This window comes from Balaenoptera borealis (genome assembly GCF_965194805.1).
Source record: "Balaenoptera borealis genome assembly, chromosome: 9".
NCBI lineage: Eukaryota > Metazoa > Chordata > Mammalia > Artiodactyla > Balaenopteridae > Balaenoptera > Balaenoptera borealis.
The window spans coordinates 13,964,033-13,991,470 of NC_138873.1; the positions used below are offsets into that span (position 1 = coordinate 13,964,033).

General features: G+C 37.5%; 1 protein-coding gene across 8 annotated transcripts in view; it reads left to right on the forward strand.

The window, feature by feature from the left end:
* Nucleotides 1–27,438, forward strand: part of SYNE1 (spectrin repeat containing nuclear envelope protein 1) — a 445,509-nt gene that overhangs the window by 82,212 nt on the left and 335,859 nt on the right. For 5 of the 8 annotated variants that reach the window (XM_082405389.1, XM_082405392.1, XM_082405394.1 and 2 more), the window contains exons 3-7: nt 6,088–6,183; nt 14,639–14,722; nt 21,342–21,362; nt 21,828–21,920; nt 22,819–22,997. In XM_082405389.1, coding sequence (XP_082261515.1) covers nt 6,088–6,183; nt 14,639–14,722; nt 21,342–21,362; nt 21,828–21,920; nt 22,819–22,997 — 473 coding nt within the window. The remainder of the gene's footprint in view (nt 1–6,087; nt 6,184–14,638; nt 14,723–21,341; nt 21,363–21,827; nt 21,921–22,818; nt 22,998–27,438) is intronic. The other 3 variants (XM_082405393.1, XM_082405398.1, XM_082405397.1) reach the window with 1 other exon arrangement.

Here is a 27,438-nt window from a genome sequence, read left to right on the forward strand (position 1 = left end):
CATGTGCATGGTAAATTCCACGAGCAGAGAAGTACAGGGTGTCAGGGAGCACAGGGCAAGCGCAGCCAACCATACAAGTAACCTGAAGGAGGGCATCAGAATAGGTTTTCAGAGGAAGAAACATTTAAGCTGGAGCCTGAGAAATGTCTTGGGATTGGGTAGGTGAAGGAACTAATAATGTTTTCAAAAGTTAAGAGGTAAGATAGAGCCTGGCACAGTAAAGGAAATGAAGCTCAGAATACCTGAAAATGTGGGTTCCAGGAATGGGTTGGCAACAGATGAAACTGAGAATCGATCAAAGGTCAGCCATTAAAAGGGTTTGGATGTTGTGTTATGGGCACCGGAGACGTTAAAGAATCTTAGGAAAATGAAATGATCACTCTGGGCTAAACCCGTCTCTCAACCTCTCTCTCTCATCTCTCTCTCCCTCCCCCGCCTCTCATTTCCGCACCCCCCTCACATAAATTAGAGCAGGAACCAGTAAAATTGGAGGTGGAGTGAACTTGCAATAAGTCAGATAAGAGGTGAGGATCCTTTGGACTAAAGTAGTGGTGGGGGAATGGAGAAAAGTGGATAGATTGAAAAATGGGTAGGGGTGGACCCGATACAACTGAGTCATTAGTTGGAAGCTGGGGAGAAGGAGTCAAGAATGACTTCGAGATTTCTGCCTGGAACAAATGATTAAGATCATTCACGGAGACAGAGAATACAAGAGACTTTGGGGGAAAGCTAATAGGTTCAGTTACACAGGGGGAAATGACTTAGTAAAGATGGACACATTTCATTTGGCAATTAGAAGTCATTAGCCATCACTGGGAGTGGCCAAGTCGTGGCAGAAACCCGACTCTAGCAAACTGGTAAGTAAATGAGAGGTGAGGATGTTAGGACCTGAGTGTATATTACATGTTAAGGAGATAGAGTATTAGCTAAAGCAGAACATGTGGTCTGGTAAGAGCTGTTTCAATAAAGAGTGGTCTTAAGTGTATGTCTATGGAAGGGAATGATCAAGAACTGGTAGAGAGGGATAGGGTGATAATGAAGGAAAACAAGCTTATTTTAAGATACAAGACTCCTAAAGAGGCAGGGTGGGGAGAAAATCAAGAGGACAGGTGGAGGTTTTTACCAGAGGAGAGACAGCTCCCAATCTCTGAGGCCAGAGGGGGAATAGGAGGGATGGGTGTGGATGTGCCTAAGTTTGGGATGGGGGAGAGAGGAAGACAGAGTTGGGTGGACTTGAATTTGAGGAGATTCCCACCTAATGACTGCAGGTTTTTTAGGTCTATCAGAATAGTCTGCATTTCTAAGCAGAAGAATTTATGTTAGGAAGAATATTTTTCTTAAATTGGCAGTTAAAAATACGTTAGTTCTTTCACATTTAAAAATGTATTTATCTTAGCAAATTCCTAAACTTTATGCAAGATCCATAGGCTATTGTACAGTGTCACCTTGACCCCCAAAGGGGACAGATTAAAGACGTGTTTTCCAAAAATCCTTCCCCTAAAATTTTATTTTTAATTAGAAAAAGATAATATAAGTAATCTTAACATTAAACATCGGTTATACTCTGTTATCAAATAATTGTAGTTTCACATTCTCTCTAAATTTGTCAAATGGAATAGAGTGTTATATTTATATTTAAATACCTTTGATTCAGTCTTTATGATATTTGACTTTGAAGTAAATATATGATTTGGCATTAAGTCCTTTGGGAAAAAAATAGGTCAGAGATAGCCATTGTTCAGTGTTTCTATAAATGGAGCTTCTCTTTCCATTTGCAATAAACAGCCCTTTCTCCATCTGCCAGCCTTAGATCTAAGGGGCCATTAAGTATAGGCACTGAACATTTTAAATACCGACATTTGGATGACCTCAGGCATAATACAAGCATCTCCTCACTTTTTAGGTGAACTGAAAAAAAAAGCACCGTCGAACATTATTTACATTCTGTATTAGTTTGCTAGGGCTGCCATTACAAGGTACGATATACCGGGTGCCATAAAATGAGAAATTTATTATCTCGCGGTCCTTGAGACTAGACAGCCATGCTTCCCTCTGAGATTCTGGGCAGAATCCTTCTTTGCCTCTTCCTAGCCTCAGTTGGAGGCCTGGAGTACCTGAGGTTCCTTGGTTTGCAGCTGCATTAGCCCAATCCCTGCCTCTGCGCCTGTCTGAGACTGTGTCCAAATTTCCCCTTCATGTAAGGACACTGGTCATATTGGATTAAGACCCCCTCTCCGCCCCCCCCATGACCTCATTTTAACTTGACTACTTCTCTAAAGACCCTGTTTCCAAATAAGATCACATCCTGGGGTACCTGGGATTAAAACTTCCACGTATCTTGGGGAGAAGCACATGCTTCAACCCAAATGTGCTCTATTAAATGAGCACATTTTGTTTTAAGACCAAGTCAGATTCATATACTCCTTTAAAAGGAACACTTTTGATTTTCCATGTTCGTTTTTAAATAATTCAAACTAATAATGACTTTGACATCTTCACAGTCATAAAATATCACTTTGGTGGCTGCGTTTATTCTTCTTCAGTTGTCTTTCCACCAATGGTGCTAAAAGATAACATGGAAACGCTTTCGAAATTGAAATTTGAGCCCATCTGTTTCCTTGTACACACTTTGGTGGGACTATTTATGCACTAAGATGAGGAGATAAGGAGGCGAAGAGGAAAAAGTAAATGTAATAATACACCCCAGAAACCATTCTTTAGTTGATTTTCTAAAACTAGTTTGATAATCTCAAGCTTAATGATAAATTAGTTATTTCCAAATATGCAACTAAAAGATTACAAAGAAAATCATGATTTCAAAATGAATGGCATTTAGTTTATTAATAGGATGTGTTAATTTATTAATAACAAAGACGTAGCTATAGCAATGTCCATGCGGTTTAATAAAATTTTTGACAATATTTGTCAAAGTTCTTTCTTTTAGAAATGTATTTTGTCTAGTCATATATCCAGTCAATAAATATTTCTAAATGTTGTTTGTATGCTTGGCAAGATTCTAGAATGTAGCAGTGAACAGAACAGGAAAAGTAACCCCTGCATTATGGTGTTTATATCCCAATGGGGGAGATGGACAGAGGAGAAGGAAAATAAGCTGTTCTGTTGAGAATAGACTGAAGAGGGACATGGGCCGAAGGAAGAAGATAAGGTAGGAGATTGTTGAGTCATCCAGGTGAGAGATGGCCGGCTTGGACCAAGGTCATAGCAGTGGAGGTGGTGAAAAATGGCTGGATTCTAGGTGAATTTTGACAATAAAGCCAACAAGATTTGTTGACAGATCAGCTGTGGAGTATGAACAAAAGAGAGGAGTAAAGGATAACCCCAGCTTTGTCCTGAATAAAACAAATAACTTGAGGGGTGTGCTTCTTTTAAACTATATAGTGAAAAAAAAAAAATCATTACATGTGAAAGTTGTCAGGAGCAGTTTTCCAAGCAGATTTAAAGGTGGGCTGGAGGGCAGTTATTGCCTTTGGGATATTTATTCCGAATTGAATTAAATAATTAAGGAAATGGAAATGCTTATGCAATCTGTCATAGGAAACAGAAAAGAATGGGAACTATCTTCTCACTTTTGCCAAGCAGAGGTGGAAAATAATCACAACAGTGCTTTTATAAAGGGAGTGAAGGAGAAACATATCATACATAACATTAAAAAAAAAAAAAAACTACTTCACCTTGTTTCTGGAAATACTGGTAATGTCTAATCAGATTTTCTGAGTAAGATGACAGAACCTTTTAGAAGTTGAATTAACTTTATCTGGCTCGTGTCAGTGGTTATGATCATGATTTTACAGACCTAGTCCAGCTGCTTTGGCATTCTTAGACAGTTTAGTGTGGCGGGCTCCTTGCCAACCACTGGGGGGTAGCTTGCTCCACATCTGCCGGTCAACCTCTCTTCCCTTCCCACTCTCCTCTCGGTTCCTGTCGTTTAGCTTGCTGTTCCTGCCCATCAGATAACTGGAAGAGCATGCCAACACTCTAGGCTGGTCCTGGGATGGGAGGTTCCCCCATACCCTGTCTCTCAGCCTGTGAAATAGCTCCCACCTGAAACCTGGAAACCAGAGGCGGGAGTGGTTGGTCTGGCTCTGGAAATGAGGGGCCATTGTGTGTACACAGGTTTCAAGATGCCCGGAATACACCTTGAGGTCCAACCTTTGCGTTGAGACCTCTTTATATACTGCACAGAAGACCATCTGGGGAATATGTCAGGCCATGATTTTGCATCATTTTCAGCAAGACTGACTATGCTTGACCATGTGTATGTCTCAAATAAAGTAAAGCATTATCTGTGCCATGGGATCTTTCTTTAGGTCTTTTCCAGTTCAGTTTTATTGGTATCACTAGGTATCCAGCAATCACAAATTTTAAACCCAAGGATATGTATTTAGTAATTTAAAGTAAAATGCTGTAATTTTTGTATTATAAAATGTTTTAAGAGCTCTTTCCCCAAGAGGGAAAAGCACTTAGTAAAAGACTGCCCAATAGTTGTGAAACTAAAAGTGATGACGGTAAGTGAGGACCTGGGTTGGTCCTGGAATGAGATGGGTGATTTGGCCCTTTCCTTTGCTGAGGACTAAACCCTTCATGCTGCAGATCTCCTTGATAGCCGTGTGATATTTACCACTAAGGGCTCTAAGATTCTTGCAGATGTGTAGATACCTGCTGATGGAGCCATGATATGCTAGTAATGTTTCAAGGTAGCTTTGTACTTTTCCACATCACTGATTTGGATCAAACACCCAAAGCATCTTTCTCCTTAATTGATGTGCATGTGCTTGCCCTATTAATGCAAAGTTAAAAATGCTAAAAATAATTTTAGTACATTAACATTTTATAATTTTGGATATATAGGCATACACTTGTCCATGCAAAATGACCTTCTTTCTTTCTTCCTTTTTTTTTCTCCCTCCCTCCCTCCCTCCTTCTCTTCCTTCCTTCCTTCTTCCTTCCTTCCTCCTCTTTCTTTCTTTCTTCCTTCCTCCCTCCCTCCCTTCCTTCCTTCCTTCCTTCCTTCCTTTCTTCCTTTCTTTCTTTCTTTCTCTCTTTCTCTCTCTCTCTCCCCCTCCCTCCCTCCCTCCCTCCCTTCCTTTTTCTTTCTTGATAGAAAGAAAGACAATTGAAAGTCAAGTAGACAGCGTTAGGCCTTTAACATGTTCAGTGAGAATTAGAAAACTACAGAGCCTGACCCAGGTTATAAATTTTTTAAAATTCATATTCTGTGAGAAATCTGAGGGCACTTAATTACCGTTGACCATCAACTTTGACATCATCACTTTTTTACTTTCTTCTGAGGCAAGAGATACCTAATTTCAAGATTTCATGAACTCTAGTATACTAAGTATTTTCATAATCTTCATAAAAAAACGAAAGACCCTCCATGAGTTGAAAATGGGCTTTGACTTATTTCTCCAGTAGTGGTGCTAGATTTGCCCTGATCAGTCTGTACTCTTGTGCTTTTGATGCTTTGGGTTCAATGCCACGCTGTGAGAGAGGTTTGCTGGATTTGCCAGCTTGTGCAACAGAACGGACGTGGCCAGCTAACCCACAAGAGGTTCAGTCCGTCCCTCTGGCTGTGCTAACAGTGGTCCCACAGAAGGTCACTGAGTTAACGAGGTTACCCTGGAGAGGATGTTCAAGGAAATTTGGCACCTGCCTCAGCCCAGTAATGTGCTCACTCAGGGTGAAGGTATGGAGGTTGGTCCAGTTTATCTGGGGTACCTCCTGTTCCCTGTTTACGTCCTGCTTTAACCTCTCTCTTATCTTTTATGTTTATAGTATCCTCTTTTCCTTCCCTTATCCCACACCATCCCACTCTTGTCAAAACTCCCTTTCTAGAAAGACACTGGTGTGTATGTGAAAGCCCAAGCATGAGGTTCTTGAATGTTAAGTTTACCTCCAAAGGATCGTTTTTCTCTTTGCAGCTATCCAAAGGTAATTGCCAACCATATCCCAAATAAAGGATTTTGGTATTTAGACATTTTTCTTCAAATTTTGCCACAGTGAGTAACAAATGTCTGACAGAGAGTAAGAGAAGCATTTTTGGCATTTATTCATTTTTTTATTTTATAGCGGAAACCCCCAATGGTGGTAGATGATCTTTTTGAAGACATGAAAGATGGTGTGAAGCTGCTTGCTCTGCTGGAGGTCCTGTCTGGGCAGAAACTGGTAAGGATGTTTTCTGTGACCAGACTTGTCAAACTGTTCCCATTTGGAATTTGGGGACTATGGAGTTGGGAGTATAAGGGGTGCTAGCCATGTAAGAGAAAGGTTTTCTCTTTTGTGGTTGGTAATACACAGGAAGCACTAGTCTATGGGTCACTTCTGGGAACAAGGAATAAATGTCCTTTCTCGTTCCTGCATACCCGTGGTAGATTTAAAACATTATGTGTAGTGGTAGCAATCCTAGAAGTGAGAGTAAAGAGCTTCATCGATAATCAGTCCTGGTTAACTACTGCATCTGTACGGCATCCGGGAAGATTTGTTGGAAATTAACATCTAATGCACTTTAAGTGCTTACTTTCCATTTGGAAAGGATTGTTGGTCCATATCTGTATACTTATATAGTTGTTGAAAATTAAGCCTTGAAATCAGCGTGGCATTTTTCATCCGCTTATGGACATTCTCTGTCATCAGTCGTTTGTAATAGGAACAGCATGTTCAGAATCATTTGTTGTTAAGCTCAATGGAACCAGCGGAGTGAAAAACAAATTGACGGTGACCTATAAAATCTGTTTTTCTACATTACTCGAATACTAAAATATTTATTTCTTTCTGGCTTATGTTTTTTTGTTTCAGAGTAGTAGAGAAGTAAGTAGTTTGCAAACATAGATTATTTATGTGATGTTTGCCATAATTTTTAAAAGGCTCTCTGGAAATAAGCTTCAGAATGTTGTATAATGCACTAGACATGGGGTCCAAAATTGGGGGTACTTATTTTTTTCTTAATCTGTTGCATCATGACAAAGAGCTACACAGTCATTATTACTTGGATAATTGATTTTTTAAAAAGTGTTTTTGCCTGATCATAAATTTCCAGTTCATTTCTTTTTTTTTTTTTTTTTTTTTTTTAAATTTTTATTTTTTTTTCCAGTTCATTTCTTGCGAGGAGCCTTCACCATAGCTTTTGTAACAGAGTTGTTTCTGGGACGATACAAACTGGTAATAATAATTTGTGTGTAAGTCATTATCTACTTGAATTCATATTATAGCAGATGCTTTTGGTGCCCCCAGCGCCATCTCAGATCACCTCTGATTCCAGTAGCCGCAGGAGTGGACGTGGTCCACCCCCTCCATCAGCATCTCAACTCAAGCACTGGCAGCCTGTCTCTGGGTTTCTGCCCTCAGGACTTTTATCAAAGCTGCAAGTTGCACAAGGCAGCCCTGAAGTGTGGGAGAGTTAATGGTCCCAAAGGGGATGGGAGTCTGAATAAAAATTCCAGCCTGGCATTTGTAGGAGGGATGATTCCAAGGCTTATTTCACACATGAGGTAGAGTGCCCCATTGGATCCCCAGCAGAATTGAGCTGTGGTTGCCCATTGTGGAGACCCTTAATAGCACATCGTACTATTATTGATTATTATTTATTGATTTTTCCTCCTTCCCTGTCTCACTCCTGCTACCTGGGATCACCTCCTCGGTCACCTGCATGCACCCAGGTTCTTATCAGGCTCCGCATTGGGAGAAATCAAAGAAGACACACGTGAAAAGCCAATTTGGAATAAACAGATATATGCATGAGCTAAATAAACTGGATTAACATTAAGATGTGGGAGTCATCGACCTGAAATATATACTCCCTTGGTGGCCTGATGTAACTGGCTATCTTCATATACCCTCCTGAATTAAGCTATTTACTTGAACTGAAGGAAACTTCATTACAATTCAAATGGGTATTTAAGAAGCCTGTCATTCTAAGTGTCATTATGATTCTGCCATTGTACTCGGCCAACAGTATACAGAAACCTCAATGGGCATTACCTGCCAAGCTAAGTGATTCTAGAAAGAGTGTATATTTTGATACAAGAATCCTACTTCTCTTTAAGTGCCCTACTCATTCAGATGTGGTTACAATGATAGGATCTGGAAGCTAGAAGCAATTTCAGAAAGAATCTCAGCATTCTCATTTAACAGGTAGAGAAACTGAGACACAGAAGGACAGTTTCTGATTTAACCTTTATTATTTATTTTTACTGAGCCCTTCAAGATCCTAAATTATATAAAATGAAATTACTCTGAAATTATAAATAAACCATTGCAATGGTTATTTAAATTTTGCACATGTAGACATTTTGGTTCAGGACCACATTAAGATGAAAAGCATCATTTAAAGGACTGAGTATCCTAGGCATTCTTTTAGAGCTTTCAAAGAGAGAATGTGAACAAAAGCATTTCCCTCAGGAGCATTAGCACTGTTCGGGTAATCTATAATCTCATACGTACAACTCTATTAAAGAGCACTATACTTTAACATCATGATTCACATAGCCCAGGACTCTGACTTTGGCCATGATCATCTGGGAAATTCAGCCAAATACCTTAGTATTCCCTTTACCACCAGCATCTCAAGGTAAGGGAGGACTCTCAGTATCTTAGTTTCTTTTAATAACCTATTGTGACTCTCTTGTCTATGATTTTATTTCAGATGCTAGGGAGTTTTGAGTTTTTATAATTATTATTCTTAGATTTCTCTGTGCCCTTTGATTATTATTCGAAGAACATTTACTCTTTGAATGGATCAGTGATTATATATCTTTAATCACACATAAAGATAGGAACACTAAATTTAATTTTATACTTAGGATTTTTTTTAAGAATGTGAAGAATTCCATAGAAAAATTAAAAATAGTAGAAGCAATATGAATAGAGCTTAAGGACTGCAGAGAAATTCATTTCTTATCTATTTTGTTAACCTTCTGTATAGTATTATTAAAGACTCCTTAACACTCTGCATTCAAGAGGAGCCTAAAAATCCACTTAAAAGTACACATGGGCATTCTTAGGAAATTGGGAGCATTGAAGGTCCCTGCACGTTCACCAGGTAACTTTGTTAAACATCAATCGTATATTGAGAGTAGAACTCAAGTCTGCAGCTGGGTTTGGCATTATCTTTTGACTGTTCAGCTAACATATCTGGAGTCTCTAAGGCACTGCCTTTGCCCTCTAAGGAGAACAAAGATGAATGAGGTATGGTTGGTGCCCTCAAAGAGCTTATAGCCTGGTAGGGAGGATCACTGTATTAATTAGGGTAGGTCAGTTGTGTTAAAATAGATGCAAATATGGGGTAGAACTATACAATAGATGTTTATACCTTGCTTTTTTAGCCAGGATACAGCCAAAGAAGAAAAGCAGAGAAAAGGTATTTGCTTTACTAGATATCAGGTCTTACAGTGAAGCTTTATCACGTAAGATAGTGCGGTGTTAATACAGGGATGGGCATATTGACTAATGCAATAGAGTTGAGAAACAGACCAAGGCATGAATGGAAATTTAGTTTATGTCAGAGGTGGATGTCAGATCTGGGAAGGAAAGATGGTTCAATAAATGGAACAGCAAGAAAAAGGTATAGTTGGGTCCTTATCTCATGGCCTCTATAGAAATCAAACATACATGGATAAAGGCCCTAATGGCAAAAATACTTTAAACTCTTAGAAAATATAGGTGAATATCTCTGAGACATCAGGACAGGGAAAAAAATAAGGCAAAAAATATTAACTATAAAAGATTGTTACCTTTGACTATTTTAAAATTGAGAACATTTTTTAATCAAAAAACTTTAAAGAGTGATAAAACAAGTTAAAAATTGGTCAAAGATATTCACAATACAGGTTACAAAAGGATTAAGAAAGGATTATATCAAGAATATATGAGGTGCATCTTCAAAACAATGAGTACAAACAACCCAAGAAAACTGGACAGCTACATGTAAAAGAATGAAATTAGAACACTCCCTAACACCATATACAAAAATAAACTCAAAATAGATTAAAGACCTAAATGTAAGGCTGGACACTATAAAACTCTTAGAGGAAAACATAGGCAGAACACTCTTTGACATAAATTGCAGCAAGATCTTTTTTGACCCACCTCCTAGAGTAATGAAAATAAAAACAAAAATAAACAAATGGAGGAACCTCCATACTGTTCTCCATTTACATTCCCACCAACAGTACAAGAGGGTTCCCTTTTCTCCACACCCTCTCCAGCATTTACTGTTTGCAGATTTTTTGATGATGGCCATTCTGACCGGTGCAAGGTGATATGTCACTGTAGTTTTGATTTGCATTTCTCTAGTGATTAGTAATGTTAAGCATCTTTTCAGGTGTTTGTTGGCAATCTGTATACCTTCTTTGGAGAAAAGTCTATTTAGGTCGTCTGCCCATTTTTGGATTGGATTGTTTGTTTTTTTGATATTGAGCTGCATGAGCCGCTTGTATATTTTGGAGATTAATCCTTTGTCAGTTGCTTCGTTTGCAAATATTTTCTCCCATTCTGAGGGTTGTCTTTTCATCTTGTTTATGGTTTCCTTTGCTGTGCAGAAACCCTGAGAAAACCATAATTCAAAAAGAGTCATGTACCACAATGTTCATTGCAGCACTATTTAATAGCCAGGACATGGAAGCAACCTAAGTGTCCATCGACATCTGAATGGATAAAGAAGACGTGGCACATATATACAATGGGATATTACTCAGCCATAAAAAGAAACGAAACTGAGTTATTTGTAGTGAGGTGGAGGTACCTAGAGTCTGTCATACAGAGTGAAGTAAGTCAGAAAGAGAAAAACAAATACCATATGCTAACACATATATATGGAATCTAAAAAAAAAAATTGGTTCTGATGAACCTAGGGGCAGGACAGGAATAAAGACGCAGACTTAGAGAATGGACTTGAGGACATGGGGAGGGGGAAGGGTAAGCTGAGACGAAGTGAGAGAGTGGCATGGACATATATACACTACCAAATGTGAAATAGATAGCTACTGGGAAGCAGTCGCATAGCACAGGGAGATCAGCTCAGTGCTTTGTGACCACCTAGAGGAGTGGGATTGGGAGGGTGGGAGGGAGATGCAAGAGGGAGGGGATATGGGGATATATGTATACGTATAGCTGATTCACTTTGTTATACAGCAGCAACTAACACAACAATGTAAAGCAATTATACTCCAATAAAGATGTTTAAAAATAAATAAATAAGTAAATAAGTAAACAAATGGAACCTAATGAAACTTAAAAGCTTTTGCACAGCAAAGGAAACCACAAACGAGATGAAAACACAACCCTCAGAATGGGAGAAAATATTTGCAAACGAAGCAACTGACAAAGGAGTAATCTCCAAAATATACAAACAGCTCATGCAGCTCAACATCAAAAAAATAAACAACCCAATCAAAAATTGGGCAGAAGACCTAAATAGATATTTCTCCAAAGAAGACATACAGATGGCCAACAAACGCATGAAAAGATGCTCAACATCACTAATTATTAGAGAAATGCAAAGCAAAACTATAATGAGGTATCACCTCACACTGGTCAGAATGGCCATCATCAAAAAATCTGCAAACAATAAATGCTGGAGAGGGTGTGGAGAAAAGGGAACCCTCCTACACTGTTGGTGGGAATGTAAATTGGTACAGCCACTATGGAGAACAGTATGGAGGTTCCCTAAAAAACTGAAAATAGAACTACCATATGACCCAGCAATCCCACTCCTGGGCATATACCCAGAGAAAACCATAATTCAAAAAGATACATGCACCCCAATGTTCATTGCAGTACTGCTTACGATAGCCAAGACATGGAAGCAACCTAAATGTCCATCAACAGAGGAATGGATAAAGAAGATGTGGCACATATATACAATGGAATATTTCTCAGCCATTAAAAAGAATGAAATACTGCCATTTGCAGCAACATGGATGGTCCTAGAGATTGTCATACTGAGTGAAGTAAGTCAGACAAAGAGAAATATTGTATGATATCACTTGTATGTGGAATCTAAAAAGAAATGATACAAATGAATTTATTTACAAAACAGAAACAGACACACAAACTTAGAGAACGAACTTATGGTTACCAGGGGGGAAGGCTGGGGGGAAGGGATAGTTAGGGAGTTTGGGATTGACATGTACACACTGCTATATTTAAAATAGATAACCAACAAGGACCTACTGTATGGCACAGGGAACTCCGCTCAATGTTATGTGGCAGCCTGGATGGGAGGGGAGTTTGGGGGAGAATGGATAGTACATGTATATGTATGGCTGAGTCACTTTGCTGTGCACCTGAAACTATCACAACATTGTTTATCGGCTATACTCCAATATAAAATACAAAGTTAAGAAAAAAGATGTGGTACATATATACAATGGAATATTACTCAGCCATTAAAAGGAACGAAATTGTGCCATTTGCAGGGTTGTGGATGGACCTAGAACCTGTCATACAGAGTGAAGTAAGTCAGAAAGAGAAAAACAAATATCGTATAATATCACTTATATGTGGCATCTAGAAAAATGGTACAGATGAACTTATTTGCAAAGCAGAAATAGAGACACAGATGTAGAGAACAAGCATATGGATACCAAGGCATGGGGGGTGGTGGGATGAATTGGGAGATTGGGATTGACATATATACACTACTATGTATAAAACAGATAACTAATGAGAACCTACTGTATAGCACAGGGAACTCTACTCAGTGCTCTGTGGTGACCTAAATGGGAAGGAAATCCAAAAAAGAGGGGATATATGTATACGTAGAGCTGATTCACTTTGCTGTACAGCAGAAACAAACACAACATTGTAGAGCAACTATACTCCAATAAAAATTAATAAAAACAAAAAGAAACAGACTTGCCAAAAAACAGAGGGTGAGGTGTTCACACCATTGTTGAGCAGGGCAGTGCAAATGAAGACCACCATGAAAGACCATGTTACATACGTTCAACTGAAAGTAATTTTTTAAAGATAACTATCAAAATCAAGTGTTGGACAAAATATGTATCCACAGGATTATTCTTGTATTGCTGATAAGAGTGAGTAGTACAAACACTTTGGAAAAGTTTGGCATTAGATTAGAAGTTCAAAAGTCACATTCCCCCAGACTCAGCAATTCCACTGTTAGGTATACACCCAAGAGAAACTCTTTATACATGTACCAAAGGTGGGATGTACAAGAATGACCTATCAGCACAGGTCACATAGGAATAACCTGGAAATAATTCAGATTCACATCAGAAGGAGAGTAAATAAATGGCACAGTATATGGCTGTCAAAATGAATGAAATACAGTGACAGGAAACAATGTGGATGAATGTTAGCAATCTTATTATGTGGAAAAGTAAGTATCAAAAGATTAATACAGTGATATTCTTTATATAAGAGCTAAGAACTGAAATAAATATTCTTTTTAAGAATGCGATAAATGAAATGAATGTGTATAAAAGGGAAAACATTGGACTGGGTTTATTGTGATGGTTGCCATGGTGTAGGAGTGCAGGGGGATGGAATGAATGGTAATATTGAGGGATGTGGCTTCTGTGCTTAATTTCTGGGTCCTGGCTTTGTTTTAGTTGTGGGTTCCTAGGTGCCTTTTACATTATAAAAGATAATTAATCAAATAACTAAATAAGTGGGCCATGCAAGAAAAGGATAAACATTTTTAAAGTATATTTTCTATTTAAATATTTGTTTAAAATGATGTCATAAAAAATTACCTGTTGTTACACTTTTAACTGGAAATGAAAAGATACTTAGTTTTGAGCTCTAATGGGAGATTGTTTAGAGTTCTAGTGCCACAGAGAAGAGACCAGTCTATCAGCTCTGCAGTCATGGACCTGTTATCCTCTTAGGTCTTGTGAATGTAATGTTATCTACTTCACTGAAATTATTTTGAGTTTTAAAATGAACAGTGTAGCACATAGAAAGCACTTACTATTTTATTCTATTTATTAAATTATTTATTAATTTATTATATTTTGCTGAATCAAACACAAATAACTTAGTATCCTTGTACCAGAACATACTATTTTGCGAAGAACATTTTCATTCTTACACTCCTACTTTTTAACCTTGGCTCATGTGCGCCATGCTTTTTGGTCCTTCAGGCAGAGAAATGCCACTAATACTGTCAGCAACTTTCATGTTAGTATGACTGAAAAAAAAATGTGAGTGACCAAGAGTACTTTTTTTAAGACTTTATTTTTTAGAGAAGTTTTAAGTTTATGACAAAATTGAGAGGAAAGGAGAGATTTCCCATTATCTCCTGCCCTCCACACGCACCAAGAGCACTTTTCATAAAAATACTTCCTAACTTGCAGGAATAACAGTCTTAGTAGACAACATAGGAATTTTGTGACTTTCCAACCTTAAGCACACAGAAACCTTAAGGGTAAGTGCGTTCAGAAGCTGAGAATGAATGTATTTATTGAGTAAATTATACACCTTCCAAGTGCTGTGGGGATAACGCTCCTCTATGTATATGCTAACCTTTATAGAAATTGAGTATGTTGGCTGTTCTTGAACATTCTTCAAGTATATTTTGAATCCACTTAAGTAGATTTTATAACTGTCTTTTTAATGTGTGCATTTTTACTTATTCCTATCCTTCCCCCTTTTACAGCCGTGTGAACAAGGACGCCGGACGAAGCGAATCCATGCTGTGGCGAACATTGGCACGGCACTCAAGTTCCTGGAAGGAAGGCAGGTAAGAGAGAAACACAAACAAAACACTTCAAGAAGAAAGCGTGGACATACTAATATTTTCATTGTTGATTGTTGGGTAAAAACACTGCATGCAATCTATACAACATATATGTGCAATATTATTGTAAAATCATTTTAGACTTACAGAAGAGTGGCAAAAAAAAAAAGGCACAGAGACTTCATGTCTGTACTTCAGCCAGCTTCCTCTAATGTGAGGGACTTATTTGTACATAGTACATATATGTAACATAGTACAACTACCAAATAAGGAAATTAAAATTGGTATGATACTGTTAAGTAAAGCATAGAAATTAATCTAATTTCATCATTTTTTCTCCAGTGTCTTATTTCTGTTCCAGGATCCAATCCAATAACATGCCTTGCATCTTAATTGTTGTGGCTCCTTTGTCTTTTCCATTCTATGACCTTGTCTTTCTGTGTCTTTCATGACCTTAATGATAACTGCTAGGCAGTTATTTTTCATAATATCTCTCAGTTTTGGTTTGTGTGATGTTCTCCCATGATTAGACTGAGGTTGTACATTTTTGGCAAGAATTCCAAGGAAGTGATGTATTCTTCTCAGTGCATCAGTTTAGTGGATATAGGTAGGATTCTGACTTGTCTTATTGCTGGTGATGCTAACCTCAACCACTTGATTAAGTCATTTGCTGAGGTTTTTTTATGGTAAAACTACTATTTTTCCATTTATAATTCAGAAATAACTTAGGGGAGGTAATTGAGATTATGCTAATATTCTCCTTTTTTAAAAAAATTTTATTTATTTATTTATTTATTTATGGCTGTGTTGGGTGTTTGTTTCTGTACGAGGGCTTTCTCTAGTTGCGGCAAGTGGGGGCCACTCTTCATCACGGTGCGCGGGCCTCTCACTGTCGTGGTCTCCCTTGTTGCGGAGCACAGGCTCCAGACGTGCAGGCTCAGCAATTGTGGCTCACGGGCCCAGTTGCTCCGCGGCATGTGGGATCTTCCCGGACCAGGGCTCAAACCCGTGTCCCCTGCATTGGCAGGCAGATTCTCAACCACTGTGCCACCAGGGAAGCCCTAATATTCTGCTTCTTGCTCACTGATTTTAGCATCAGTTGCCTTCAATAATTACTTCTGTGCTGTTTGCCTAATGATGATTTTGTTTTTCCCTCATTTCTTTTATACTTACTAATTGGAACTGTTATGTAAGAAAAAGATGACCTTTCTCCCCCATTTATTTATTTATTCAATTCCTTATTTATTTCATTATGGACTCATGGATATTTATTTTATTCTATAGTTATAATCCAGTATGACTACTATTATTGTTATTATTGTTATTATTTTGTTGCTCAGATTGTTCTAGCTTTGTCCATTAAGAGTTCCTTCAAGCTGGCTCCTGTACTCTTTTGACATGGCCCCATCCTTTTTCAAGCATTTCCTTATTTTCTGGGACTACAGATTTTCCAGGTTTATCTTATATTTTCCTTACCCCAGTCCTAGAATCAACCATTTCTCTAAGGAGGCTTTGTTCCTTTCATTAGTGAATGGCACTTAGAAACCAAGATTTGGGTGCTAGGTGTGCTCATGGCTACTGAGGTTTCATTGCCCTCTCAATATACAGATCTAGATATATGTATGTTTACTAATCTGGGTATACACACATATCTATATTTCTCTCCCTTCCATCTCTCTCTCTCTCTCTTTCTTTCTATATAGCTTCTTCTATTATGTGTGCATGTAAACCTTTACTTCAAATTGATACTTCTGATTTCAGTCCAATACCACAAGGTCCATTTCATGATGATTTCTTTCTGTTTTCTCTGACAGTGAGAAACCTGGCTCTCATCTATAATATATTCTCTTCTTTTTCATCCCTAGTATATACACATAAAGTAGTTTTAGAATTGCTAACCCACACCTTTGTGAGAAACATACTGACTAACTGAAGAACAGTATTTGTATACAGTTCTTTCGGTCTTCAGCATTACAATATCCTGTCAAGAGACTGTTGTCCAGATTTACCTAGGTCACTTCTGTTCTCCCATCCTTTCAGTGTGATTATGTTATTCATTTGTAGTAGAGTTAAGTAATAGAGTTATATTCCATTTTGGGCAACCACACACATCCTAGTTGACTTTATTTTTTATTTTAGAGAATGAGACGTTATTATGATTCTAGGAGTAAAAGTTACACTTAGAGAAGTGGCATTCCCTCCTCATACTTGCTTCTCCATTACCATTCTCCTTACTTTCACTCCTTTTCTCACCTCTAGGTAACCAGTTTCTCCAATTTCTGATTTATCCTTCCCGTATTTCTTTTGCAGGAATGAGCAGGTTATTTTCATACACCACCTTCTTTCTTATACAAAGGTAGCATACTAACGATACACCAGGTGCACTTTACCTTTTTCATTTAACAGTATATCCTGGAAATCCTTCAAATCAGTTCACAGAGATGTTCCTCATTCATTTTTACAGCTGCATAGTATTCTGTGGTCTGGATGTTCCAGAGTTTATTCAACCACTGTCTTATGAATGAGCATTTACGTTGTTTCTAGCACTTCTCAAACAGAAATGATGATGCAATTAATAACTGTGCATAAGTATTTTTGTATTATTGGAAGTGTATCTTCTGGGTAAATTTTTAGAAGTATGATTGTTGGGTCAAAACATAAGTGTGTATTTTGTTTTGTTAGGTGTTGACATATTTCCCTCCAGAAGGGTTGCACCAATCCTTTTAGATTTTAGCCTTTTCTAATTTGTGGAAATTCAGGAAGTCTGTGTTTGGCAATACCAAAACCAGCTTTATAAATGGATATCCAGATACTTCTGGAAAATAGAATGATTCAGTTATTTACTTCTCTGTCTATATGGACTAAATTATTTCATTTATTCCACAAATGCGTAATTGAATATTTTCTGTAAAACGAGAATTCTGGAAAATACAAAATTAAAGAAAACTAGATTCTGGCTCTTAAATAATTTACATTTTGATGAGTTGTTAGTACAGTGAATCAGTATAAAGTTCAGTCAAGTGTGCTAACTTCACACCAAAGAGAGATTCTAGGCATTAAGATAGTGTAGAAAAACAATCTTAGCTTTTAGTAGAATATTGGACATTGTTTCCAGGTCACTTTAACATCATTCTTAATGGAGTGTTTCTCTTCTTCCTTCTCTCGCTTCATGAGTTTTTCATGGAAAGCTGTAAAAAAAACCTTATTTAACAGGATATTTAGAGTTTTCCCAGTCATTTCGTCTTCCATTTTGGCTATATAACAATAGTGTCCTTCTTTGTTCTGATGTGTATTCACTGGCTGGAATATGAAAACAAAATTCTTCTTATTAATTAATGTGTTGGAGAAAAATTTAATGACTTAACCCATGAAAGGCATTGTTTGTAAAAAGAACCAAAGAGTCTTCTTTTCACAGAAGACTTGTTTGTACCAGGTCCATTTTCACAGAACAAACATGAATAACTTTTTAAAAAGTAGAGGATTCAGATTTTAAATATTATATTTACTAAGGGCAAAAGGTAATGCATTTGAGTCTCAGGACAAAATCCAAAGTATTTCCTTTCTGTCCCCACAAATCCCTAACTACTTTGATTTTTTAAAAATCTACCTGAAATACATAGTTTTGGGCTTCTCTTTCTTGCATTTCTTTACCCCATTGGCTCACAAAATAATTGACAGTGGGGTAGAATGAGTTTTTGAAGACTCTTTGGTGGCCTCCCTCTTACTGTTTATTTTTGTTCTTTATAATTTAAGAACTCAAGTCTCAAACATATTTTCAAGAATTTGTCTTTAACCTTTGTATTTACTTTGTCCTCCATTTATATTTTTTCTTTAGATGATAGAAGATTTGTTTAGTACTCGGATAAGGAGTAATGAAGGCACTTTTCAAGTTTGCTGAAGAAAATCCTACCATTGTGTTTATTTTCCACTTGTTTACAGGGTTACTGAATAAAGGCATATGTTAGTATTTGATAAGAATTGTATAAATTTGGCTCTAATGAATAGATTCATCACTGCTTTCCACAAGTTTTTCTCCAATGAGGTGTCAGGTGGATCATTCTAAATAGTAATACAAGGAGCCGGTCACTGACCACGTTTCCTAAAGCTTGCCGTAGTGCACACAAGGACATAAATTCAGGTTCCTGTGAGGTCCATAGATGATGTAAACGATGAAGCAAGGTAGAAGCTGATTATGGTAGCAGGAAAACTGAGTAGTCCCATGTGCTGTCTGGAAGAAGGAAGCAAATACTCAGTTCCATCTGGAGTTACCTCGATGAAATGCAAGCACAGTGATCCCAGGTTTAACAATTGAACGAGAAAAGCCAGTAGTCTGGATTTTTATTGAAATCTTATTATTTATTTAAGTTATTTATTAAATAATGCAGGTATTTGGCTACCTATATATATATAAGTAGAAGACAACTCATAAAGTGGTGATGCATCTATTCATTAGGTTTTCCAATGTATCAAGAAAAGCTGGTAGTCTGGATTTTTTTTTTTTTTTTTTTTAGTTTGTAAGGGATGGGGTTATATATTTTATTTTATTTTTTAAATTTTTTAATTTATTTTTTTTAACATCTTTATTGGAGTATAATTGCTTTACAATGGTGTGTTAGTTTCTGCTTTATAACAAAGTGAATCAGTTATACATATACATATGTTCCCATATCTCTTCCCTCTTGCATCTCTCTCTGGATTTTTTATTTAAATTTTTTTGAAATTTTTCCCAAATAATTCAAATATTTTTTTGAAATATCTGTGGGCAGCTATGGCTGCCATAACAGAGTACCACAGGCTGGATAGCTTGAACAACAGAAATGTATTTTCTCACAGTTCTGGAGGCTGAAAGTCCAAGATCAAGGTGTCATCAGGGTTGATTTCCTCCGTTTTTCCAGGCTTGCCGACAGCTGCTTTGGCACTGTGCCTTCACGTGACCTTTCTTGTGTGTGTGTGCAGAGAGAGAGAGAGAAAGTGAGAGTGAGAGTTCCGGTGTTTCTTCCTCTTCTTATAAGGATACCAGTTCTATTGGATTAGGGCTTACTCTTATAACCTTGTTTCACCTTAATTGTCTCCTTAAAGGTTGTATCTCCAAATGCAGTCACATTGGGGGTTAGGGCTTCAACATGTGAATTTTGAAGATAATTCAGTCCATTCAGGCCTCTGGCTTACAAAATCAAACTTCTCCAAACCTAGAGGTTTTGTTAAAACAGATTCTTAGGCCACCTTCCTTATTTTCTGGCTCAGAAGGTCTGAGGTGAGGTCCATCTATGTGATTCATCCTTTATGGTTTCTGGAATTCTTCAGTCTCTTTGGATGTGTCTCTATTGCCCATCCCACAATCTTAGGGCTATTAAAAGTTTATTGTATATTTCATAGGATTTTGCAAGGGAGAGGTGGTAAAGCAAATAAAGAACCTGTGCTCCCCAAACCCATTATGGTTTTTAAGTTTTTAAGAAAGAAAATAATTTTGAAAAACATTTTTTCTTCACAAGTTGAGCAAAAGATCTTCAGGTTCTATAATAAGCTGAATGTGTAAACTTCAAAGTGTGGTTGGAGCTGGGTTGAGGTAGGAAATTCAACTTATATATTCAATTGCATTTTAAAAAAGAATGATATATAAGGAAAGAGAAATAATTTGTCCTCTATGAAAGGCATTAACCTTGTGGTTATTAGCATGTATTATAAATTTGTGGCCCATGGATACTAAAATGGATATAGAGAAAATTCTGGAGAAATTGTAAAATGGAGCAATCAAAATGATTATAAAGATTGTAATAGGTTCTGTTATAAAAGATTAAAGAAATGTGACACTCTTTATTTTCCACCAACAAGTATTTTATATCTTACACAGTGCTAGGTTTAAAAGAAGTAGACACATGATCTTGTGATCTGTGGAAGTTCTCAATTTTTTTCTGTCTCTGAACCTGATGAGTGAACTTCAGCAGTGAGATAAAATCCCATGGGTATATCTCAAATTATTTACAATGACTTTTGTGCTAGCTTTTACTTTACTCCTCAGATGTATAACTAGTAAATTTAAACTAATTAAGAGTAAGGTGTTTGTGGGATGATTTTGCTTCTGATATTTTTTTAAAAATAAGCTATTTACAAACTTCTGAACTTTATTTTAATATCACACGTTATTCAATCTTGACTGAGAATTATTGAGCTAGAAGTCTAAGGAGTACTTTAGTTTTTTTTCTAATTTGTCCAGGGATTATGAAGAGGGGGATGAGCAGTTAATTGTATTCTATAGAGGTTGACTGAGCTGGACCTACCATACAAGTCTATTTTCCTGGAACTTTCTCATAGTTGGGAAGACATTGAAATGAATAATCGGGGACAATTGTAGACAGATTAATTCTGAGTGCTTTATAGTTGTCAGTGCCCCAAAGTAGGGAACTGAATCCCCACAGTCTCTTTCTACTCTCTTAACTATTTCTCTTAACAATTAACTATTTCTCTTAACTATTTCTTGGCTTTCCTTTATCTTTAAAATGTATTCTGCAAATCACGCTCTAAATTTACCACCTGCATTTTTATTCCCTTTGAACAAATAATGTGGATTTTGAAGGACTATTTATGTATATGTATCATCTTCTCCCTTTGTTTTTCATGTCAGTCCACGTACAGAGGATCACCGGTTAGTACAAATTTTAGAATTTTTAACTCCTGACTTTTATAGGTAAAAGAGAACATAAGTTTCATGCTATTTGGTAACAAATTTCAAAGTAAGTGCATCTTCTTAAACTTCCCCTCACAGTTTCTTTTACGTTCCAGTCAACCTCTGAATGTAAAGAAAAACCTTTTTTTTTCTTTTTCCTGTCTGGCATTTTGTTGGTAATTCCTCGCATGATGTCATATTTTTTTCAACTTTAAACCAGTTTTTGAAATTTGTTCTGTAGTTGTGTTCATTGTGTGCACCTAATGAATGCCCCTGAAATTTCCACTGAGACCGTGTTTTTATGGCTCACCCTGCTTACTCTTGTGTACTGCTGCACAGGCATGACCAAATGTTACTGACGTCTAGTAAAGTGCTACTTATTGCATACTTAAATGATCTGTAATCTTCTAGTACATTACTAGTACAGTTTTTCTTTTTAAACAGATTAAATTAGTCAACATTAACTCCACTGATATAGCTGATGGCCGACCCTCGATAGTTCTCGGATTGATGTGGACCATTATTCTGTATTTCCAGGTATTGTGCTTCTTCAGCTCCCTTTTCAGTTGAAATAAATGTCACAGATGGAGGTAGTGGTGGACATTTTAATAATGAATAATGCCCTCATTTTCTGTACCTTTGCGGCTGAACCTCAAGTTAGCAGAGATGTGTCCTTCACATGTACATTGTTTTTTGTTGGCAGAAAATGCCCTCTTTTTCTCCGCTAAGGTGTTATATATGGAACTCCCCAAAGAACTCGGCCAGGTACCCAATCCGAAAAGTGGGTAGAACACGATGGAGATGAAATATTGGTGTAAAAAGAGTTCAGGAAGTTTTTCTTTGTCCTCTGGAAGGGAGCGGTTCTATGCTCCTATTAGACATTAAGGGGAGAAATTAACTTGCTGTTCTCTCTGGGATAATTCTTCTAGCCATAAGGTTGTTTTTTAAAGAAATGGACTTTATTTTTTAGAGCAGTTTGAGGTTCTCCGCAAAACTGAGCAAAGAGTACAGAAATTTCCCATGTACCCCCTGCACCCACACATGCATGGCTTCCGCTTAACCAGTATCCCCCATGGGAGTGGAACATTGGTTACAATTAATGAACCTTTACTGACACATCACTATCATTTCAAGGTTCGTAGTTTACATTAGGATTCACTCTTGGTGTGCACATTCTTTGAGTTTGGAGAACCATTAGGTTTCGTTTTCTTCATTCATGCATGTATTTAACAAGTGTTCATTACTGTGTACAAGGTCCCGTTTTAGATGTGGTTGGAAGTGCAAACAGGAGTAAGACATCGGTCGTGCTCTTTAAGAGCTTATATTGTTGGGAGGTTAAGGGTGTTAAGATCAATCAAGTTGGAAAAGTAAACCACCTGCGAAGAGAAGAACAAAGATAATGCTGACGTTTTGCCGACTCTTGATGCACACGCAGATTGAGGAGTTGACCAGCAACCTCCCGCAGCTGCAGTCTCTGTCCAGCAGCGCGTCCTCCGTAGACAGCATGGTCAGCTCTGAGACCGCCAGCCCCCCAAGCAAACGCAAGGTGGCCACCAAGATCCAAGGAAATGCTAAGAAGGCTTTATTAAAGTGGGTCCAGTACACAGTCGCCAAGTAAGTACCAAGAAGGAGTTTGTTTAAATTAGAAACCCTTGAATAATTTGAGTTATCAATTTATGACTGAGTGCACATTCCACTGACTGCAAAATTTGTGGCGACATATGAATGAATGGCTTTGCTTCGGCTCTCATTTCACTCTTCCCTTGAATTAAAATGTAAACAGAAAGCATCCCTGATACTCTAGGAAAATAGTGTAATAAAACTAATTCCTTCTTCACTTGTGTGATGGGACCCAATTAAGTTGTTTAATCCCTACACTTGATTAGCATGAGGACTAATTCCATTTAGGTCATTGTTTGGATTTTCTGCTGCTATTAGATAATCTTTACACAAATAAATTAGAGGTTTAAACGTGATTATCTCTTCATAAGACTATTGAGTTCTATTTAATACTATTGCGGACTAAGGTCCACATCCTGAAATAATCATATTTGTTTTTATACCTTGAAACTTTCTAGCAGTTTTATTTTTTAATGTTTTCTTTGATCTTTTCTTTTATCTGGAATGTACATTCTTTTGTCAGCTCCAGCTATATGGACTGGGAGTTTGATTCTAAGCATGATAAATTTACATGTGTGCACATATATGTGAGAATACTGGATATAAAATTTACTACTCTCAAAAAGTACTTTCTCATAGCAATTTCAATAGAGTTTTCAATTGATCATACCAATACTTTGTGGTCAGATGTGGTCAGTAATAAAATCTCTTCACCTAGAAGTTGTGTTTTTGTAAGATTTTCCTAAATGACATGTAAAATTAACTCACTTTCTATTTTGTTTCACATGCCTAGATGTAACCCACATCTAATTCTCTCCTTCTGGAAAATAGTTGTAAACAAGTACTTATCATTATAAAACACTGAGGCACTAAACACAGGAAGTTCTATTTTTAAAGAGTTTGAAGAGCAAAAATAAGGAGAGAAAAAAATAAACATAGAGAAGATGTAATTAGTGTTACTAACTTATATAGTTTTGCTTAACTTGTAAAGTGTGTTGGTGGTTTTCTAATTTGGGGTATATTTTTATGATTCAAGTTGCAATTAAAAATATTTCTGAAAGCAAAGCTTTGTGGCTCTTGGGACTCTAGTAGGGATGAAATTAAAAGCCCTTCCCACATTGCTGGCATGCTCTTTGCATAACATCTACAGTGGGTATTACTAATCTCTTTTGCAGCTTAACCAAGCAGGGAGAAGAAACATGCTGGGTAGGAGAGGACTGGTGATCACATGCTACAACATATATCATGATGCTATCGCGATAAAACTTTGTAATAATGTCAATGTGATATTCTGTTGTCTGTTGCTCTACACAGCATTTAATTAAACAAAGTAAATAAATTTTCATTTAATATTATATAGCTTGAAATAAAATCAAATTCAATGATGTTAGAGTTTTCCTGCATAAGTTTTGTTTCACACATGATGTGCAGGGGTCTAATAATAATCGTCATTCCTGCAACTTGTATGTTTGTAACATTGGTGGAAGTTGTATTTTCCTTACCTGTATAAATGTCCAGATTTGTGGACCCAAGGATTCTCCACCTATCAACACCTCAATGAGATCCATTTATTTAACAGCTGCATAAATTGTAGAGATTCAGGGAGATGACCACTTTCTGCCATGAATAGTCTGGAATGAACACATGATTCTGTCATGCTACCACATTGTTGATCATTTTTCTAAAAGCTATTTTACACTCTCCTGGTATTTATTTTTCAAGCAATTTCTTACCTGACATGGATAAAATAACTTTAGAATCTGTGCCTAGTTCAGTATATGACATGTTTGTAAAATTATAATTTGTGAGACTCTGTAGTGTGAAGGTTGATCCTTCTCACAAGACTGAAGGTGGAGAAAAAGGATAAAATATCCAGTGAACACCAAATTGTCAGAGTGTATTCAGTTTTCATATAAAATTTCAAAATACTTGAGAAGTAAATCAAAAAACTGTTTCAGTAACACAAGATAGTTAATCCCCCTTCTTTTTTTTTTTTTTTTTTACCAATTTCATCTACTATCTGTACTGTCAGAAATGAAAGCATGTCTGATAAACATGTCCTTAAAGACGTGTCCTATACATGTCCTAGTAAAAGGAAAAGACATGTCCTATAAACATCAATTAAATCTATCTGGTCTATTGTGTCATTTAAAGCTTCTGTTTCCTTATTAATTTTCTGTTTGGATGATCTGTCCATTGGTGTAAGTGAGGTGTTAAAGTCCCCCACTATTATTGTGTTACTGTCGATTTCCTCTTTTATAGCTGTTAGCAGTTGCCTTATGTATTGAGGTGCTCCTATATTGGGTGCATATATATTTATAAATGTTATATCTTCTTCTTGGATTGATCCCTTGATCATTATGTAGTGTCCTTCCTTGTCTTTTGTAACATTCTTTATTTTAAAGTCTATTTTATCTGACATGAGTATCGCTACTCCAGCTTTCTTTTGATTTCCATTTGCATGGAGTATCTTTTTCCATCCCCTCACTTTCAGACTGTATGTGTCGCTAGGTCTGAAGTGGGTCTCTTGTAGACAGCATATATATGGGTCTTGTTTTTGTATCCATTTAGCAAGCCTGTGTCTTTTGGTTGGAGCATTTAATCCATTCAAATTTAAGGTAATTATTGATATGTATGTTCTATGACCATTTTGTTAATTGTTTTGGGTTTGGTTTTTGTAGGTCCTTTTCTTCTCTTGTGTTTCCCACTTAGAGAATTTCCTTTAGCATTTGTTGTAGAGCTGGTTTGGTGGTGCTGAATTCTCTTAGCTTTTGCTTGTCTGTAAAGCTTTTGATTTCTCCATCGAATCTGAATGAGATCCTTGCTGGGTAGGGTAATCTTGGTTGTAGGTTCTTCCCTTTCATCACTTTCAGTGTATCATGGCACTCCCTTCTGGCTTGTAGAGTTTCTGCTGAGAAATCAGCTGTTAACCTTATGGGAGTTCCCTTGTATGTTATTTGTTGTTTTTCCCTTGCTGCTTTCAATAATTTTTCTTTGTCTTTAATTTTTGCCAATTTGATTACTATGGGTCTTGGCGTGTTTCTCCTTGGGTTTATCCTGTATGAGACTCTCTGCGCTTCCTGGAGTTGGGTGGCTACTTTTTTCTCATGTTAGGGAAGTTTTCGGGTATAATATCTTCAGATATTTTCTTGGGTCCTTTCTCTCTCTCTTCTCCTTCTAGGACTCCTATAATGCGAATGTTGGTGCACTTAATGTTGTCCCAGATGTCTCTTAGGCTGTCTTCATTTCTTTTCATTCTTTTTTCTTTATTCTGTTCTGTGGCAGTGAATTCCACCATTCTATCTTCCAGGTCACTTATCCGTTCTTCTGCCTCAGTTATTCTGCTATTGATTCCTTCTAGTGTATTTTTCATTTCTGTTACTGTATTGTTCATCGCTGTTTGTTTGTTCTTTAATTCTTCTAGATCTTTATTAAACATTTCTTGCGTCTTCTCGATCTTTGTCTCTATTCTTTTTCCAAGGTCCAGGATCACCTTCACTATCATTATTCTGAATTCTTTTTCTGGATGGTTGCCTATCTCCACTTCATTTAGTTGTTTTTCTGGGGTTTTATCTTGTTCCTTCATTTGGTACATAGTCCTCTGCCTTTTCATTTTGTCTATCTTTCTGTGAATGTGGTTTTCATTCTACTGGCTGCAGGATTGTAGTTCTTCATGCTTCTGCTGTCTTCCCTCTGGTGGATGAGGGTATCTAAGAGGCTTGTGCAAGTTTCCTGATGGGAGAGACTGGTGGTGGGTAGAGCTGGCTATTGCTCTGGTAGGCAGAGCTCAGTAATACTTTAATCCGCTTGTCTGATGATGGGTGGGGCTGGGTTCCCTCCCTGTTGGTTGTTTGGCCTGAGACGACCCAACACTGGAGTCTCCCCGGGCTCTTTGGTGGGGCTAATGGTGGACTCTGGGAGGGCTCACGCCAAGGATTACTTCCCAGAATTTCTTCTGCCAGTGTCCTTGTCCTCATGGTGAGACAGAGCCACCCCCTGCCTCTGCAGGAGACCCTCCAACACTAGCAGGTAGGTCTGGTTCAGTCTCCTATGAGGTCACTGCTCCTTCCCCCGGGATCCTGATATGCACACTACTTTGTATGTGCCCTCCAAGAGTGGAGTCTCTGTTTCCCGTAGTCTTGTAGAAGTCCTGCAGTGAAATCCTGCTAGCCTTCAAAGTCTGATTCTCTAGGAATTCCTCCTCCCATTGCTGGACCCCCAGGTTCGGAAGCCTGACGTGGGGCTCAGAGCCTTCACTCCAGTGGTGGACTTCTGTGGTATAAGTGTTCTCCAGTTTGTGAGTCACCCACCCAGCAGTTATGGGATTTGATTTTATTGTGATTGTGCCCCTCCTACCATCTCATTGTGGCTTCTCCTTTGTCTTTGGATGTGGGGTGTCTTTTTGGTGAGTTCCAGTGTCTTCCTGTTGATGATT